General features: G+C 38.3%; 1 protein-coding gene across 2 annotated transcripts in view; it reads left to right on the forward strand.

The window, feature by feature from the left end:
* The window catches only part of slx4ip (SLX4 interacting protein), a 43,230-nt gene extending 22,385 nt beyond the window's left edge, over positions 1 to 20,845 (forward strand). The window contains exons 5-8 of one of the 2 annotated variants that reach the window (XM_055162988.1): positions 3,903 to 3,980; positions 6,553 to 6,641; positions 19,052 to 19,158; positions 20,025 to 20,845. In XM_055162988.1, coding sequence (XP_055018963.1) covers positions 3,903 to 3,980; positions 6,553 to 6,641; positions 19,052 to 19,158; positions 20,025 to 20,622 — 872 coding nt within the window. In that variant the 3' untranslated portion in view covers positions 20,623 to 20,845. Of the gene's footprint in view, positions 1 to 3,902; positions 3,981 to 4,232; positions 4,408 to 6,552; positions 6,642 to 19,051; positions 19,159 to 20,024 lie in introns of those variants that run through there. The other variant, XM_055162989.1, reaches the window with a different exon arrangement.
* Positions 20,846 to 21,030: the final 185 nt, after the last annotated feature.

Consider the following 21,030-nt stretch of genomic DNA (forward strand, 5'->3'; position numbering starts at 1 on the left):
GGGAAGAATGACGTTTTATAGACTTAGACTATAGCACATAATCTCACATATGTTGACCAAATACTATTGACCAAGTCTGTTTCTAAAAAGAAAAAGTGAAGGAAAACATTGACTATAACTATTACTGCTTGCTAAATTAACTACTGCAATTAGTACATCTGGTACTTGTTTCTATATAGCTAATGCTATCAGTGTCTTAAAATCAAAATATTTAGGCCAATGTAATTTGTTAAATCACTCGAGTAGAGCTATCCATTTCCCACCATTGTGTTTTAGTAACTTATTCTATTACTGAGAAAAGCTCTGCGAGTTGTCCAGCTAATGCACTTCAGCTTATGAGCCCTGGTTTGTTTGTTTTCTTCTAAATCCACTGTAGACTTGAAACCAAACAAAGCCAGTTTGTCAATTTAATTTGAGGCTAATTAGTGGATTGTTTGCACTTAGTCCTGCTGCAGCTGGATGCTGATCTGAAATGCACAGGCAAACAAGCATCCAATTTTTTAGTACTTAAGCGAGGAATGTTTAGAGTGGCTGTGCCAATTACATGGCCTCAGTCCAAGGGTGCATGTGTTTACTTGTGGAAAATTGCATTTAAACCAACAAAACCCCAAAGCAGCACATAATTGTGTTATATACCTGGAGGAACACCACTGTGGCCGATAATAAGTGTCTGCTGATGTCAGAGGCTTTGGCCTGGTTTAATGAAGTACTGTGTGCAAAAGGGTCTTTTTATGTTTTCAATCTAAACTTCATTTAAACTCCAGCACAGGCAGACCACAGTGTGCGCCTGGATGTCATACTTCGCTCTCTTTGAGTGCTTGAATATGGCAAGACAAATAATAGTCATGCATGACAAGATTGGATTAAATACATTTTTGTATAGTCCACAGTGATACAATGGTATTAAGCCATATTATATCATCCATCCACATATTGGATGATTTCTTGTTTATACTAACAATAAAGTGTTGCCAGCATTGTTGTCATTTGTTTTTGGCAAGAAGATTTAGATTTTCCATCCATGTACCATGGAAAAATGATTATAAAAATATGAATCCATGTCAGAATCTGGAAATTGATGCAGATCCATTGTCAGATTTTGACCTGGATAAGAGTACTGTCTGTATTGAAAATCAATTTTGCCTGGACTCTGTGACACAGATACATGTCAGTTTTACTAGCAGTAGAAAACCTGTGTGTAGCCATTCATTGACCATTGGACTTCACCGTAAACTGTGGCAGTTTGTGGCACACTGTCTCAGTAATTGCATGTCATTACGTGAAGAAGTCAAGCCGACTCCTTTTGAAGACAATAATTAGATGCTTTAAAAGTGGAGTCTCGCTGACATTGGCTAAACTGCGGGGAAGTGTTCACACAGGCCTTTTATAATAGTGTGTGGCCTTGTATTTCAGTCTTAATGCATTCAGAGGGACATATTTGCAGTGTTAAGTCAAGCCTTAGAGGTAGATCTGCCTGTATGGAGTGAGACAGTTCATATTGATGCTGGGCCCGGGGGAGAAAACCCTGTCATCTTAATGTCAGACTTTGACAATGGGAGCAGGATAGTTTTAAGTAAATAACATCTCTGACACACTTCACGTGGAAGCTTCAGTAAAAATATTTTTAAAAGCAAACTTAAAGAAATGTGAGCTGCTCTAAATAACAAAAATGTGAATGGAAATTGTAATCAAAATTTAGTATGCTTTAATGTTATTGAATACTGTGATTATTTATGAATGTGCTAATGCAAATTTTGTAGAATAACTCAGGCGGAGAGTTACTTTATCATAATTACTGGTAGGACATAATTGTAACATGTTGAATGAAAATGTATTTATATTTATTGACACTTCTGTTGAATAGTTATATAGAGGTATTCATTTTGGTGACTATCACTCTCTCATAAACTCAATAACAGTTACAACAGGCACTGACTGCACACGTCCTTGTTACTGTAACAGGTACTAGCAGCCTTTTTATACATTAGCTGATATCGATCTCTTAGCGGTGCTCTGCTAGCTTCCCAGGATCGCTGTCTTGTTTACTCAGAACAACTGGATGGCGTGTTAGCTGTAGCCTTGCTTTTAGTCAACAAATTCCTGGTAGATTAGGCAACAGGCCACCGTTTCTGTCCAGTGGATCTGACATACCATGACAAACATTCCATGACAAATAGAGCAGAGACAGCGCTTGGTTCAACAGATGCCAGAGCAGGAGGGCAGTTCAATTAAAAAGGGAATAAATGCTTTCTCACTCCATAAATGAGCTCATCGGAGTGAACTTGCCAGGCCCGCACACTGAGAAAACACAGGGGTACGGATAATGTGGAAATATTATCACATCCAAGAGGCAAAAAGTTGTTCATGTTAGGCTTTTGGCAACAGGGGACAGCACAAGTGTTCGGAAATAGAGTTAAGTCCCAGTGCTGTGAACTAAAGGCTGCTGACTGATGCGTTTGTTAATTTTACTGCACTTCCCATTCATAAAATGATCTTTGTTGTAGTATCATTTTCAACAAGTGATTTTTTTCCATTCTCCAGATGGTATTTTCAAAGCATTGCATCATGTTTCTTGGAAAGTTGTTGCAGTCAACCACACAACCGCATTTTAAAGTTAAAGGTGCACTATGCAACTTTTCGGTTGGAGGGTCTGTCACCTGCTTGTCTCCATGGAGATGTTATTGCTTTGCTACAAATATTCCACTGCGTTTATTTTCAAGCAGGTGTCATCACCCGGCTATATTACAGATCAGGTCTGGAGAAAAAAGCCTGTTCATAACATGTTGTTTTTGGACAATAATAATAACACCTGTAAATAAAGTCATAGCTGACCCTTCAACAGAAAAGTTACATGGTTCACCTTTTAATTCTACATACTACAGAAGGACAAAATACTACAAGGCAGCCAAAAACTCTTTCTATTTTGTCACAAACATTTATCTTTTATCTCATATAAATCTCAAAAAGTATATTGTTTTTGCATGTTTCTGCCATTTTCTGAAACAAATTACTGAAATAAATCAGCGTTGATAAAAGTATTGTCATTAAGCAGCTGACATCGTGCCGTTTTCTCACCACACTGTACTGTAAATGTATTGTTGCCATTAATCACATCTGTCCACAACAGCCCACTCACAAAGCCTGCTTTAATAATGTAATGTAATGCCATGTGTGGAATTTAAATAACCTCTCATTAGCCAAAGCTATTTGTGCTGGAACCACATTGTGTCATCAGAATAACATTTGCTTTTCTAATGCCATTTTGTGTCTTGATTGTCAGCTGATTGTATCTAATGAGTTGTATCAAGCTAATCTAAACTAGTGATGGAAGAAATTCTCAATTATGCATTAATTAATTACAAGCATAGCTAAAATTCTAATTATTTTTGTATTGCATAAATAGTTAGATTATAATTTTTTTTTGTCTATAAGAATAAAAGCACACATTTGAACTTGAAAGATAATTTGACAATGTAAATCAGCAGTTATTTCTAATTTTCAATCATAATTTTGTTTTATTGATACAGATTAGTCCCATGGGGCTGGTGGCACAGAGGCAGCCTCGTGTCTGTCGGTCTACCTCAGGGCAGCTGCAGCTATAACAGTGACTTACAACCAGCGAGTCTTAAGTGAAAGAATAATGCACAAAATTGTACTGCAACATTGAGCATCAGGAAAAAAGCACTTTAAATAATGACTATTGCATTATTAAATAAAAAATAGCAACACATCAGTAAATAACATAGACTGCTTTATAACCTACACAATATTGAGTGCATTATAAAATAATCCTATATGCTGAGTTAAAATATTACATATGAAATAATAAAAATATTCTTGTCAGAAGAACACAATAGTTATTAACATGAATCTATAATGTATCATAATTTTTTTTTTTATAGGAGATGGGTTCAGCTTGGCTGCCAACTTCCTGAAGCGCCATTCCAACCTCAGATGCATCTCTAAGCAGCTTTATGGAGGTATGTACAGTACAGTAAAGCCATTCCTGTATTCCAGTGACTGCATTCTCATTTTAATGATTCATAAACGGACGTCTCTGAGGCTCATATCCAGCCACATTTCCCACAGAAAATCCCAGTCAGCTCCTGTGGTCAGTCTGTTGACTTTTCTTCCCCTCACTTGTTTTTATGTTCTGTCCCTACCTGCTTGAGCCCAGCCTGCTATTAAGTGCATCCCATGAGAAGCTACTGGGAGTGTGAGAGAGAGACTGGGTTATGTCTATGGAGGCCAGTAGGAATCTATCTCCACACCTCATCTGGAGCCAGTGACCCCCGATGACCTTTTCATGGGACCGACCCGGCTCTCTTCCTGTCTGTACAGTTAATATCTACTGTACTCCCTCTGGCTTTGGATGGGGAGACAGTAGGGAGGGACATGTTGCAGAATGTAAGCCACTATATTAGTTGCATGGGGCTGTACAGTTAATTGAATTTTAATCTCAGTCAAGATTCAGTCATACTGTTTCTAACGTCAGTGACATGCAAGGGTCTTTTATCGAGGGTTCCACAGCCTATTCTTTGCCAGCAAAAATGTGGTTTGGAGCAGAAGCTCAGATTTAGCAGGGAAAAAAATTATATATGTATAATGGCACTGACTGATGTAAAGTTTGTATTGTTTATTTTCAGGAAATTCATGTTGAAACAGATTTATTTTTAATGGGACAAAATAAAACCATGCATAATAATCAGTTGCATGCATAATAGGTATAGAAATCCAGATTTAATAATCATTTTGTTTATAGGTGCACTGTGTAACTTTTCTAGTTGAGAGTCCGCCATCTGCTTGTCTCCATGGTGATCTTATTTTGATCATAATGCTTTGCCTGGAATATTCCACAGTATTGCATTAAACAATTATATCTTATATTTATTCAATTACAGGTGTTTTTATTTTTCAAAACTACCACAAGAACATGCATATATCTGTCAACCGGTCCACTTCTCCACAGATCTGACCTGCAACTTGGAGTTGTAGTGATGTGGTCTGCTTCTCTCAGTGGAGAAAGTTAAATTAAATGCCATAGTGTAGAACATTTCAGGGGAAAACAAAGAAACATGGAGTCAATCAGGTGGCACACAATCTACCAGAACAGTTACACAGTGCACCTTTAAAGCAAGAGTATTCATATAAAAAGGTACTAAGGAAGTGTTAAAAAGGCGTCAGTCAAAGCTCTTTCATCAGTGCAGGCAGAGACTAGGGTACAAACTGTAATGTTAATAAAATCCAGTTTAATTTTACAATGCCAAAATGGATTCAGCTATTGAAAGCTTAATTGGTGTCAACTGTCATTATCTTCTCATGTCATGAAACCTTGATGAAAGGTGGTTTTCTCTATGCCTTTAAAAGGTTTGATTTTGATTAAAGACTTAAGCAGCTAAAGTGTATTAATCCAAAAATCTAATTAAAGACAATTATAGGCTTCAGTCATATTCATCTCTGTAAATCATGGGTCTCCACCTAAACATCCCACTGCTGTACAACCTTTCACAAACACTGACTCAATAATTGGTTTGATATGAAATAAGCTTCTACATGCAACTGCACAAATGAAGTAAAACCTGTTTGAAATGGATATACCATAGTTACTAGAGCACCAAATATGACACTTTTTTGCTAAAAAAATATCAAAAATAGATTTTTGTTTCATATGGCATTATTGGGCAGAACAATAAACAGCATAAAATAAAGGCTGGAGTATCAGAGCTGCCTGTCATGTTGCCTGGCCAGCCCATCCCTTCTACATTCTGTTCAAATCCAGAAGGGTCTGGTACTGGACCACAGAGCTTGAAAAAAAAGTCCAAATTTGAGATGATCCAACCGCAGCTGCTAATTTGTATCACGTGTCTCTCATATGCAAAAGACTCCAAAATTCTTAAGAGATAAATAGTAGTTTAATCTGTGCTGTTTCTTAGTCCTTTATGTAATTTTCCCTCCTTTTTTTAACGTGTAAAGCAGCCATGTTAGTTTTTGATGGAGCATGCATCTCTCTGATTGGTTAATCTGTCAATCACACCCTGCCAAATCAGGGAGACAGAATACGACTTTAGATCCACTCCTCTTTGTTTTGTCAAAGTGTGTGAATCTGGCTGGTTAGGTAACCTATAATATGCTGTACTCTAACCCTTAAGCCATCCTGCAGCACCCCACATAATAATTTAAATGTGAAACTTTACCCAAATTCTGACCCATACATTTTATTGTTTGTGGTTTTATTCCAACAAATGTATCTTTTGAATGACTCCATTTTATTGTGTTTTTATGGCAAACAGTTTCATATACAGTAGCACTCATGTGATCCAATAGTGGGCTGTGCATCCAAACCCTCTCATATGTCACGCAGCTTATGGGGCTTATAAAAGTCCACTAAACTGTCATTATATTTTCTGGTTGCAGAGACAGTGAATGTGTGGTGTTTGTTGATGCCCTCACAATATTTGACCACATTTCCTTGCCTCTGACTCCATGTTGTAATTAGAGGTGAGGCCGCATTATTAACAGCCGCGTTCTGCTCTGTCTCTGTCTGCTCCTCAGATCTGCGCGTGTTTCCGGAGCGGTTTGTTGTGTGTGTGAGCTGTCCGGAGGATGCCTCAGTGCTCCGGGGAAACCTGAGCCGATCCGCGGTGAGCGCTGTTTATACTCCCCTGTTTCCTCTCTCCTCGTCGCCTGGCAGAAGGGCCGGCAGCACGGGTTGGGTCTGTCTGTGTGTTATTACAGGGACACGTTGCCAAATAGTGCTCTCACTTTATCTGTTACGGGATTGTAAAGGGGGGCTCTGAACCTGACAGTACAATTGGAGGGGGGCAGGGGGTGGAGTTTAGTGCAGCAGTGTTATAAGTCCTTTAAAATTTAGACTTTTTATTTCAATATGACCGATGAAAGATAGGAATTATCAGTGTCAAATCTTAGCACCATATATACTGTGAGATGCACAATTTCCACAGTTTTTGAGCACCTAAAATTAAACACTTTAGCCTGATATGCTTTTAAATCAAACTTTATAATGAGTTTTTCTGTCTTGTTCAGCCGTTTATCCCCTTTTAATTTGATTGATTTGTGAAAAGGACCTCAAACATGCTGAAGCAAGTTTTTAGTGAACTACCCTTACATAAAATTAACAGTTATCACCTTGACATCATCATGTAGCCAAGGATAGCCCTTGTCAAAATTATTTGTTCTAAAGTCATTGCCATTTCTCATTATTCACTGAAACTGACTACAATGAAAACACATTATACAACCCACAAAGTGACTTTTACAAATGTAGCTCAGGTTTGAACAGGTCTTAGCTAAACGATTGTTCCGTTTTAAAGACATGTTAAAAGACATGAGCAGTGGACCTTATCTTGACCCTCAGTAATGTCTGGTTGCACAACTGTTGAACATGTCTACTCCTCTGCTCAGGATTTGGCTTGGTCTTGTGCTTAATGCCTCTCTCTGCATTTTCACCAAACCATAGTTCAAAAGTTTATGGAGTTAGACAGCACTTTTTTCAACCACAGACTGGGTTTACAGGCAATTTAACATAATCATCTATATTTTCATGTCATGCAACTTGATTGATAGGACTCAGACATATCCGGAGAATAATTTCCAGTTTGTGTTTGTGTATCATCTAGCCCTGCTGTTCATAGGTCATACGAAGCACAACAGTAGTCCCCCTTTGTCCACATACCGCTCATTTGATCCCCATCTCCCCAGTGCATTCTGGGAAAACATGGTGGAGCCTTTCACCTTGGCACTCACATCAAGGCCTTGCATCCCTCTCTGCACAACCCTGATCAGCATCCTTCTGTTTGTCTATGGGCTTTCTGCTATTGTTTCCCCTTTGAATGTCTCTGCACTCTTTACACTTGGCTTCCAATGAAAGCAGTGATTGTAATATTTTTAGTGGAGCTATAGTCGTCAGTGAAAAGTTCAAATTGTGTAACCAATTTTCCAGTTGAAGGAGGCATTGCTGTCGATCGCATTCCCCGCGCCAGGATGTGGTTCTCTGGGCTCCTGCGCTACAAGCACAGGGAATTGGAGGGTGGGAGTCTTGTGGCCAGGCTTTCTCGATCCCAAACTCGATTGTGGTTTTGTTGAGGAAAGATACCAGACAGAGAGGCTGAAGTTTTCACATGACAAAAACAATAATTTGTTTACATCCTCAACTCGCTTTAATATGTCGGAAAAGTAAGTTAGAGCAATTTAATGTTACCAAGGAAAATAGAAAATATCAAAAACAAAGGTTAAACTATGAGTCAGAACTAGTGCAAAGCTGTCATTTAAAAAGAATAATGTGATAGTTACATGTCAGAAGTATTCATATGTCAAAGTGAGTTACTTTTACACCACAACTCCTGACAGCAAAAAGGTTTAGTCCCAGAACTGCTTCATGTTTTGGGTGAAAGAGTTCAGTTTTGTTGCTAGTGCTCAATTTGTTTGAGTATTCGGACTAAAATCTTCAACCACAGTGGAAATGTAGACTCATCGAATTAGCACTTTTCCTCAGGTCATGGGGTGATGCTGCGAAGGATGTGAATTGACATCATGGTTGGCCCTATCCACATACACACAGTTTCTATGTGTCATTTATACTGTGGTTGAATTTGGTGTGTGGCTTTGGTCACCGCTAATCACAACTAAGATCCAAGTTGTTCGGATCTGGGTGAACATAAATGCTTGCTGGCATCTGTGATTTGCTAATTTTAGAACCTACATAACAACTTTGGGCAATTTAGGTTGAAAATTAACCATCACATTAAAAGTGTATTGGTATTTTTGTGGAAATCAGATACACACTAGCTGTTGTCACTACACTGTACTCAGTTACCGGAGAATTGGAGCAAGGCATAGTCTGCTGTTACATATAATCAGATTTTGTGGCAGTGATTTAGAGGCAGTGATTTAGAGGTTAGAGCCTTCCCATACCCACCCAATGATCAGCGGTTCTATCTCAGCTTCAACCAGTTCATGCTGTCATTGTGTCCTTGGGCAAGAGCAAACTCACCTTGCCTGTGTGTGAATGAGTAGTTTTGCTCTGGTTAGTAGGCCTATGGTTAAAGAAGCAGCTAACCAGGTGTGGAGTGAATGAATAATGCAATCTTGAGCAGCTTTGAGTCACAAAAAACACTTAATAAATCAACTCAATAAATTAAATGCTTCATTAATCATTAAAAGGACAAACAAGTCTTCATTCAGCTAAATTGATCTCAGTTGATTTCTAGTTTATCTAAGAATGACTGTCAAGTATTATTTGGTTCACAAGCATTCCTAAATGCAAATTCCATTGTTGTCATTTCATGTTAGCAAGACAAGTAATAACATAACTGACACGTTAAAAGATTACACAATGGGGCCACTCCCTCACCCATCTTATTCACTATGATATGTTGTTGTTATTCATATGTAAACATTTTAACACAATGATGAGAGCATAGCAAGCAATAAATAATAATAATAAATATAATAAAATAATCCCTCTTTTTAAAAAATCTTGTTACACCAGGTTTGTAATCTCGTTTGTAATCTTGCTATGCTTAGCCACAGGTCACCGCACTTTTTCCATAATAAGGCTTGTTGTCTTTAGAGGAACCACAGCAGATCACAGCACAAACTTCATTATGCATTTAATTTGGTATACAGTACATTTTGTTCTAGACGCTCTTTCCAACACAGTTGGTTTTAACTCACTACAATTGGCCTGTGACGATTTTGTGACCGGATTTCTATAAAATGTATTCTTTTTCTGTTATATTTCCAGTGTTCTTTGTTACTTGAATACTGAATGCTCTTGTTCTCACAGCTGCCTTCACATCTGCTCCTCTCACATCACCAGACTTCTCTCTGATCCAACAAGAGAACCATATCGACCTGACCCAGAAACCCAGAATAACAGTGCATCGAAACATGCTTCCTTTGCATAAAACTGATGCAAACAAACTTCTATTTATTATCTTCTCTAATCTGAACTTAAGTCTCATCTAAAACTCCAAGTATTGACCAAGTGAGTGCGGAGGGAGGGCGGCCTGGGAAAAATCAGAGCTCCGTAGCGTTGTAGGCCATTGTTTTGCAGTGTGGGCAGCTGAGGTGAGTGGCGTGCTGGGCCGCAGAAGTTGGGATCAAAGGCAGTGCAGATGTGTTCCCCCCCACGCCCCCCTCTCTCTCTCCGAAGCCTCTTTCTGTGTTTACTCATGACCTCAGCACGCCTGGGTTCTTCACAGCTCGCTACAGCTATACTTTCCCAAGCGCTCATTTTGTCTGTTAATGACTTTAGTTTGATTCTTCATTCAAAATACCAAACAGACCACCAAAAGATCCCCCAAGGAAGCATTTTTTCTCACTGAGGAGGAATAATAGACTTTTCAATTATAAGTTTTCTAATTCATCTTTTAAGCCATCATTTTGTTTTTATTGGAGCAGTATTTGTAAATTGCAAGTAAAAGGTGATACACTGCATAGCTGTCTCCCAGTTAATTATTTAGGTGCTGTCGAGCAGACTCATGTAAACATGGTTGCCAGTCTTCGCCTGTCTTAGCCAATCTTTGCCAGTGTTCGCTTACAATATAACATTGGCCAATTCGGTGACGTGTCTTTCCTAGGAACACAAAATGTAATTCCAGTAGAGGGGTTGAACCACCATTTTCATTTGTGGGCAAATTTCTTATTGAGCTTTTGCACTCTTATCTGATTAAAAGCCACTTTGTAGGGTGTAACTCTTAAGGCTCCTGGGTGGATCCAAATCCTTTGTCATGGAGTTTACTGTAAGAAATGTTCTATTTTAAACAAGCATGTGCCTGTGCATGTTTGTTGACTTTGTTGCAAGGACGGTGTGGTGAGCTGCGCTAAGCCAAACTGGGCATGAGTGGTGGGTGGAAATGAGCAGAAATGTTACTGCACAGTGGAAGGTGATAGACTAAAGTAAATATAGTCTAAATTCATATAAAAGCACACACAATTTTGTAAAAGGGAGCTTGAAGCATGCCAAGAAGTTCAGGAATAAATGCTTCCAAAACACAGAAATACTTTTTGGATGTGATTGTCCTGTAAGCTTTATGCCGGGACAGTAAGCAGTTTGAAATGGTGATGACGAGAGGGGAGAGACATTCAGCAAATAGCTTGAGCAAATGCTGATGATGGCATAGCATCTAGCATCTGTTCTGCGACCAATCTCTTGTCTTTTCATATTTTTATTATAGTGGATAAAATAAATGCTTTATGCAGCTCTTGTTGACTGAAGGTGATGCAGGCAAAACTCTAACAATTATTCGGATCTTGTGCAGAAAGGTTCTTGTAAACAGTATCTTGAAGTGTAAAGGCAGATTAAACTGTCTAGTCATTCCAGAAACTGCAGCCAACTCACTCCATGCTTTCCCCTTTCTGTTATAGTCTAATTCAAATAAAATAATTTGTCAACTAATAAAAGATTTGATCAACTAAGGCAGCATTTACCACTACCAACTACAACTCTTTGCTTAGTATTTCAAAACTATGAATGAATCCCCAAGACATTGGTAGATCAAGTGGAATCAGATCTACTAAGTTAGACAACGGTTGATGGTTCATGATTGACCTTTTGGCCCATTTATTTAAAAGCTTTTTGTTTCTTGTGTAAACTTGATACTGGAGTTCTTGTCCCCAAAATATAGTTGTTATTGTTTGCTGGTGCCAGTTGGAGGACTCAGCTGCAGCTTCAATGCTCTCTTCAAAGTCATTCTGTGGAAAGCATGATTTCATTTTAATTTTATTACGGCAAAAGAAACATTGAGAATTTTTGTTGTTGACTGGCATCAAGCGCATGGTGTCTTTTATAGGCAAAGACATTATTTAAAGCAGCAAAAATTATATCTGCTCAGTTTTGAGCAGCTTTTTCTGAGCTTTTTTGAGCTTCAATGACATTTCAAGTCAGTTTGACCTGCAGTAACCCAGACACGAGCTTGTTTGCACTTAAATTAAAGAATAGACTGACTGAATACAAGTACATCTTGAATACAAAACTCCCTGAATACATACAGCACATTTGCTACAGGTATTTTTAGCTACATGAATTTGATACTGCGGTTAATGACATATCAAAATACATATCAAATGAGCACATGCATCTATTTGGCCCTAAGAAATGAAAAAAAAAAAACCCAAAAAACTTGTTTTCTCTTCATCATATTTTCACCTTGTTTGAAGACAGGACAGCCGGGAACCAGACCACAAAGTGCATCAACCAAATTATTTGGGACATACCCATAGACCATATATATGAGTGGACATAGCTAACGCACTAGCCACCGAGTGCCAAATAGGAAGTGCGCCAGGAGGCTCTTCCGGCTCCTTCTGACCCTGATTCCAATTGACTTACATTGGACTCTGGTCGACCCTCTCTCTGCAGCAGTGAGCCTTGTCATTTTGGTCTTAAAATGTTCGTATTAACCCACTCAATATGATCCTGAATTTTTTTTTTGCTAGTTTGTCCATCAAAAAAATCCTATTCATAACATAGAGCCTGGCTCCAGATTTTCTCCTGTAACTGTTAGCATCACAAGCCTCATTTGAGTAGCGCTGAACGCTATGGGTGACGTAACACACGCTTAGTCCACTTCTTTTATACAGTCCATGGACATATCATCGCAATTTGTAGCACATCTCTTAAATGCTAACGTCATCTCCTTTTGAAAATTTTCTTATAATTCTGAATTTCTAACTTGTTTTACCATAGATACATAGTTTAGTCCATGCTTTCTATGCTCTCTTTGCTATTTTCTTTTTTCAATTTATTTATTTATTTTTTGTTGTAAGCTGCCATGTTTGTTTTGACACAAATGGACCACGTGTTTCTCTGATGGTTATTCTTATTATTCACGGCCATTGGAAATCACGGAGAAAGGATACGGTTCCAGACCTTAATGTTTTTGTAAAGTATTGTACTTGCCAGGCAAATTTTCACTCATATTTATTCAAACAGAACACTGAACAATTAAACCTATTATGTTTTGTCTACCTTCAGAGTTTCCACACCATGTAGTTGTAAATGGAGTCCACATTTTCAGTGGTGGATGACCTTGCATGTTTCTGCTCTTTGCATGTACCCTAACATTATCACAGCATAATATTCTTCCAGCTATCCAGGTTTAGAGTCACGTCTGATCCAACTTCCTATACTCCAAGTAAAACCTGCAAAAGCTTGTAAAAACATCCCACCTAGTGATTTTGAGGCACCTTGAAAACAAAAGAAGTTCTGGGGCCCCCGTTGTCTTAAATTGTAATAACTTAATATTGCACATAAGCCAGTGCCAGCATCAACATTCTTGTTAGACTCCAAACAGATCTGTTAGATATAGACCAGATCTTCATTCTTTTTGCACTTTGAATTTTATGGAACAATTTAAAAAGTGAAGAACCATATTATTTTAGGAAATGTGTAGTGAATGCTTTTTGTTACTTCTTCCTTTTTTTTAGATGACTTAATCTTAGAATTTGAAGAAGTAGAAAGTTTTGGCAAGGATGATCCTACATTCCTTCCAACTTTCAACTGTGGCTTCCATTTCAGGCAACATCTTGTTATTATTTTGGTGTAACCCCTAGTGTCAGAGCACAGGGCATGAAGAAAACTGTTTATTTTCCTAGTACGGTGGGCGGAGCTAACCCCATCTGACCCCAGTGACCTCTTGCAGTAGATCATCTTCTAGAAATATCTCTAACTCAACTGAGAATCACATGGTGAAGCTCATATAAGTCTGTTACATTGTCCATCAAAATAAGGTATTTAAATTCAGTAGTTTTGGTCATCTCCATCACTGCATTACTTTCAATTGTAGCCGCATGCAGTGATAACACAGGTAATCTTGCTCTCTGTGCTCTTGCTTTTATCAGAGAAGGCTGATTGAAAGCTCTCATTCCCTGTTTTATGGAGCAAGTAGCGAGTTATCTTTTTGAAGTCTTATGCAGCCACTTTTCCCAAACATGAGAATCTGTACCTCTATCTTCTTAAAACCTAGTGATTCATTTGGTTTATTCTCACTGCCCTTTTTGCCAGGCTTATCGTAATCTTTTGTCCAGATGTGGCGTCTTGTGTAGAGTTGGCACGCTGCCAGAGAGGGGGCCGTAGTGCTTCAGTGGCATTGCATCTTAATATAGCATCATATGTGTTTTTGTTTTTAAGATATGACTTTGGTTATGTATTTATTGAATTAAATAAATTTAATATATGCTAGCTAATTATATTCTAGCAGTAGTACATACTTAATAGTATTTTTTCCTTATGCAAAAGATATAATATTTTGTTTTAAATTCTTAATTGCTCAAAGTTCAAAAGTTCAAAGTTAGCTTTATTATCAGTTTCTTCACAAGTAGTAGACATACGAAGACATTGAAATTGCGTTTCTCTCTATCCCATGTGTAGACAAGTCAGGACAAACATTAAAGTATAAGACAGGACAACATTTACATGCACAGACACAACAAATAACATCATCTCTAACCACTGAAGTAACCATAGATAAATACATTAAGCTAAAAACACTAGTGTACAGTACAGTGCAGTTCGAGTCAGATCAAGTAACAGCAATAATAAAAGGCCGTTTCTTATGTGGATCTAGTGCAAATGGTAAATTGTGCAAAAGACATACAGTGCATGGCACAAGACAGTCTTTTTTGGGGGGGGTCAGAGGGTCTGAGTCCAAGTTGCAATCAACCATGCTAGTTTTCCATCATTATGAAACCCATGGATACCCCTCATAAATGTGTAAGATTCACACTCATATACATTTTTTGACCATATGCAATACAATCATGTTACAAGTTGGCATTAAAAAAAGTACAAGTATCCTCTGGGTCAAATCAAACTTTTCCATGAAGCAAGTATTAATTATTGTGCCTGTAACATTAGCTTGTAATGTAGCTAATGGTTATATTCCAAATAAGATTTAAATCACTCCCATGTAAAAATGACACTGACAACAATAACTGTGCAGGGATAGGGGCAGGCCTTGTTCTCTCTCTGTACACCTAACTACCTTTTGAAATGAATGACTGGGTAAAAGGTCAAATATGCAATAACAAATCTTTCAATTAGGGCTGTAACTACCAATTATTTTAATAGCAGACTAGTGAGCCATTATTTTTTTGGATTAGCAGACTGGACAAATGACTGTCTGTTGTACATTGACTTTTTTAGTACACTAGCAACCAAATAAAGGTGGAAAAAGAGAAGATATGGTGGCTGAAATAGAATATATAGAAATAAAGTATATTATTGATGAAAACCAGGAATTGTTTATACTTTTGTATGTGTTTTATAGTCTGTATAGTTCAGATAATGATAGTGATTATCAAAATGTTACTAGAATTATCTTATATAGTCAACTGTTTACAATTATTTGCTTTGTCATTGCAGCTCTACTTCCAATAAATACATTTTCTTGCTTCCTTTTACCTCTCACATTTTCCTTGAACTACCTACGCTCCTTACTTTTTCACAGGACATGCTCCAACTTTTTTGGAGTCATTCCTTTCCAGATTAGACTGCCTGCTTTCCCACACAATACTCAGCTCTTTATCTCCACGGCTCGTGATAATTACAAGGTGCTTTCATTGGTCCACACCCTCCTACTTGAGTTTTTAATCCCTCCACCATCTCCTACGCAGCATATCAAACTCTTCTGATTATTATTCATGTTTCGGGGTCTGTCTGCCCCGTGTGCCTCCATCAAAGTTCCTCCTGTTTGAAGTTATGCCGACAGGAACTGAAAGACACTAAAAGTTTCCCATCGGCCCCTTGTTGATTTTTCTTTCATGTTTGGATTTTCAAACAGCATTTATTCATATCGAGCAGATGAGCAGACGCATCAAGGCCTAGTGATGCAAATGCGAGCACCCACGTCTTTCTCAGAACTTGTGCAGAGTGATGTGACTACAGTACATGTGAATGGGCTTTATTATAAGGATGATAATGAGATTCTTCATCATTTTCAAACCTAGTATCATTTGCAACATGAGTGCAAGCACCTCAACCAATTGTGGCTGCTGTTTCCTATAGCATTACAAACTTTCAAGTCAAGGGTATAAAGGACATATTTTTATAGAGTTCAGCAAAGTCTGCAGTAGTTATTATAGTTGTTTGTTCCAGTAACAGTTTTGGTCTGCTACCCCAATCCTTTTAAAGCAGATCTATTCTTTTAACCATGTTTAACCGTAGCTGTTTCCCCTTCTCATTTCCCCTCTTTAAGTTGTATTTGGAGTGATTTGTGCATGTTTGAGCAGTCTTTAATCACTCATTTTCAAGATGCTATGTTGCAGATCAACCTCCATTTTCACCGCCAGCGGCATACGCCCACTGCGCTCTACTTACTTCATTCTCCAGTTTTACTTTCTTAATTGGTGGTACACGTTGTATATGGCAGCACAAAAATCCGCTACTCGATATTGTGATATGCAGCTATCCATCCGAGTTGCCGACTCTCTGTTGTGATAATGTTTACTTCGACGTCGTCTACTCCCATTGGGCACTGCAGTTTTCTAGTCAGCAGACTTGTTTCTTTTATTAAGTAATTGGAGATGAATATTGGGATTTAAAATGTGATGATTCTGACTTACAAATTGCTGCCTGCTCGTCTTAAAGATGATATTGCTTGCCTAGAATGTTCCACAGTATGGCATTTAACTTAGCTTTCTTGCAATTATAGGTGTTTTTCTATCTTAAAAAATTCCTTTGCAAACACATTACTTGCTGTGAGTGGGCCCAGATCTGACCTGTAACATAGCTTAGTGTCTCAATTAAAATGGATAATGCCATACCACGGAACATTCCAGACAATATCATGGCATATCCTCCTCCAGCGTTGCATAGTGTAGCTTTAACCACTTCCGTTTTACGCATCCAAACTTACAGATGCATAATTGTAAACGTCCACACTAATTTTATTCCACCTTTTTGAATCCAAATGAGTCGTAATTTGGAGATGCAATTGACATGTTCCAAATATATGCATAAATAGCAGCATTGTAAACAGAGATTTTACTTTGTTTATTCTTTTATTTTGTTCTATATGAATCCAAATCTCCAGCTGTGGTCCAGACATGGTTGTGAAGCGCCTGACCCACTGCCCACTCTCCACTAGGATGGGACAAAGCTGTGCCTGTCCCTGGTTTCCTGTGTGGGACTCTTACATTTGTGTTACATTTCAGAGCCTCTGGAGGTCCACTGCTCTTTGTTACATTGTCGTTTTTTCTGTCTCCTATTCACGTCAGTATCTTGTCCCTTGTTCCTTGACATTAGCCGCCGCCCACTTCCCTGCTGGACGGCCTCTCTCTCTGCCCCCTTTTCTTCGCTTTGGCCTCTTTTACAACGCATAGACCAGTGAGCAGTTGCTAGGGTCACACACACAACACCAGCCACAATGCCCTAGTAGTACTCTCTATTTGGGATTATTACACTCCCCTGTGTTCATGGGGATACGCCAACTACTATTACAACTATTGCGAAATATTAAAAAGGGTCAACGAGGACTTTCCCTGAATCCACTGTAACTACTAATTTTCCAAGCCAAGCATTGGGCAAGAATTGTACCAGTGCAACGTAGTTATGAAACTTAAGCACAAAAAATTTGACTTGTGTTAATTTACGGTTTATGGTCCAGATACAGCTATTTTCTTGTACTTATTTGACCTTCTGTATAAATCGATTTCATGCCACCCGCAACTTTTTCTTGTAACGTAATAATAGTCCACTACTGTCTTGTCCAAAGTGATTTGCAGAATATACTTCTCCAAAGATTTCAAGTCAGATGTCCTTATTGAGGCAACTCTTTTTTCAATTAATCAACATTTTAATATGAACTATTTATCTGGTCATAGCGCAAGGCAGTGTTTCTCAGTGTTGCTTTACCCTCTGTATTTTTAGATTTATTTAGGATCAAAAGTTTGCCTGTTTTTGTGTTTCTTTGAATTAATCAGTATCTTATCTTGTTTTAGCCTTAATTCGTCTTATTCATAGTCTTGTTTTAGCGTTCATTTAGGCCTGATTAAGCCTGGGTTTTGATCTGGTGGTACTCAGAAAGGCAAATATTATCTACGAGAAGTCTGAAATCCACTGGCATAAGGAACATACTGTTATAGGCTTGCAATAACCAAGCTAATGTTTATTTTTTCCATGTATCAATTGATATTTATTGCATTGAACATTTGCTTAGAGGAAAGAGTGCATATCCCATAAGACATCTTCTCCAAATGTGCCTAAATGACCCTTAAACTGGTACATTATTTAAACATTACAGTATATTTGTGGGTTCGACCAGGGCACTTGACAGACTCTTGGTTCTGCTTGGTTTCCTTCAGTGTCTGTCCACTCATAAATCCACAGCCTGCTCTGGCTCAGTCACTCCAGAGATGTGTAATTAAGCTCCATTAGAGGCCTGGTGAGGGCATTTGTTGGTGAGATCCAAAATTTGGGCCAGTCCTGGTTCTGCCTCAAAGCAATAGACATTTTTCATCTACATAGTTAATCTCATGGAGTGGAAAATCAAATGTAAATTTTAGATTGAAATGCATTTGCACAAATATACATTTAATACATTTCATATTTATTTTCTATGTGTGTTTTAGAATTACTTAATTTTTGCACTGTAGAAGGAAGGCGATGTGAGAGAAACTCCACTCCACAAAAATTTTGCAAAAATCTCTAATATACTTTTGAAATAATTATCTAAAAAGTCATATTTTAATTGCCCAATGATACATAGTATCCTTAGTATCTGTGTATTATATAAATTGAATTCAAGCTCTGCAAATCTATCTGTTACAAGAAGGTATGTGGTTTGGTCCCTAAGTTTTACGTGTTTGTTGTGTCATTGGGAAAGACACTTTACATTTGTTATCTGTATAAATGTGCCGATGTTATTGCCTGTGGTTCCTGGGGGATTAGATAGTTAGAAAATACTGTTTTATTAACCTCAAAGCAAATGATGTGCAACTCTGGTTTCAACCAAATATCACAATAATGTGTTTGTGTGTGATGGCGCTAAATGATAGTGGACTGTCCCTGTTTGTCCTCTCATCCCTCCAGAAAGAGCTGAGTGAACAAAGTCGATCAGAATATTTTTCCAAAGCGGCCGAAACCCAAGAGCCTCCTCACATCCCCACAAAAACAAAGAAAACTGGGCTTCAAAAGATGTAAGTTTGAGCAAATAACACTGAAGTTTCCAGCCCTGTGCTCTGACAGGACACTCGTGGAACTGTCCATATCCTGTTTATCAGAGAGGGGAACGGGTTCTTTAAACTGGAGAAATACTGCTACATGGCTAATTCTCAAATACTCAATTACAAGTAAAAGTACTTCAGTAAAACTTTTACTAAAGTACTTCAGTAAAACTTTTACTGAAGTACCTTTACTTGTAAAACCCTTACTCGTGGGTGCATATAACAACCTTTTAACCATTTGCAATTTAAAGGTGGACTATGTAACTTCTGCATTGAGATATTATTGCTTTGCCTGTTACATTCCACCACATGGCTTTATTGTTATATAACTCCACCTTGGGATGTCATGAAGTGGTAGTTTCAAGAGAACAGTTACCTTTTACATTTTATTCAGCAGATTCCAGGGCTGAAATTAACTAAAATATTCTAGTGAATCATTTCCCTGTATTAGAGGAAATGAGGCAATACAGGACGTGGAGCACTTCCTGTATTGCCTCATAACACATAGACATTTGTGAATGAAACAAAACACAACTCTAGTTATGTTTCTGATGAGGAAACAACATTATAACATAGATCAGAAAATAACTTAATATGGGTCCTTTAATGAAATCTTTTTCATACATTTCCTGTTTCCAACTCTGGGCTTGATGTTTATCAACTATTATTTAAGTCAAACAAACGATACACAAGTTTTTATCAATGTAGCACAGATACATTATTTTATATTCTGTCAAAAAATGGCAGATATGTACAAAATCAAAAGTAATAAAATATTGTGTTACAGTAAAATGAGTGCTTGTTGTTTTATATATATCTGCTCTTTATCTGCTTCTCAGAGCCAAGCAGGCCAGTGTTCAGAACAAGGAACAGAAAGACCCCCAGAACTTTGGAAGCCAGACTGAACTAGAGGGTGCTCACTCAAAGCAGTCTCCTGATCCAGTGGTTCAGATTGGGAATAAATTGGACTCAAGCCCAACTCGTGAGCAGAATAATAGGAATACTGACAAACAGACTGCTCCCTGCCAACAAGAAGCTGGTCCAAAAACTAGCAAGACCACAAGGGACGAGGGGGAAGACCCTATCCCGCAACGGGCCAAGAGGGCGTGTCTTGAAAGCTCCAGTCAAACTTTCAGGCACGACCCCGAATGCAAGACAGAATTCAAGGCTTTCCCGGTGTCTGAACGCATTGAAACCACAGTGGAAGTAGAGCTGCTTACTCCAGGGAAAAGGGCCCCGCGGCAGCCCCTCGCAAGCAGCAATAACACGGCACAGACAAACCAAACCAGGCCGGCCGCAAGTCTGAGGGGCCTATCTGACAAGCATGCATCCTCTAGCTCCTCTATTACTTCCAGATCCACGCAGAAGCGGGAAGAAGAGGAGGGGAGTGGGAACGTGCCCCGAGCATCGCGATTACGGAGGATGAAGAAGTCTTGAGAGAGAGGATGGGGCTATAGTGGGAAGAGGAGGATGCATGTTGTCAATTTAGGGTTATTGCAAGATTGGTAAATGCAATATCTCCATCACTAAAGTCTTAAAATGATGTTCCCAAATCTTTTTATTGGTAATTTGAGTGACTTCATTTTCCTTTTAAAACTTTAGAAAATGTCTGTACTTGTAATGGCTAAACTTGTACTGATTACAATTTGGTTTAATTTGATTTTGATCCCTTTTCATGAATACAGAGACTCGTAACTTTGTCCATGAACACAGTTGAAACAATTTGCCTATTACACTGTGCGTATCTCCATAGATATATAATTGATTTGCCTGGAATGTTCCACAATATGGCTTTAAATACTTTCTTTCACTCTTTGAATTCAAGTTGTTTAAGGTGCAAAATTG

This window comes from Boleophthalmus pectinirostris, unplaced genomic scaffold (assembly GCF_026225935.1).
Source record: "Boleophthalmus pectinirostris isolate CB_2022bp ecotype Guang Dong unplaced genomic scaffold, ASM2622593v1 HiC_scaffold_5, whole genome shotgun sequence".
In the NCBI taxonomy this organism is placed as follows: Eukaryota; Metazoa; Chordata; class Actinopteri; order Gobiiformes; family Gobiidae; genus Boleophthalmus; species Boleophthalmus pectinirostris.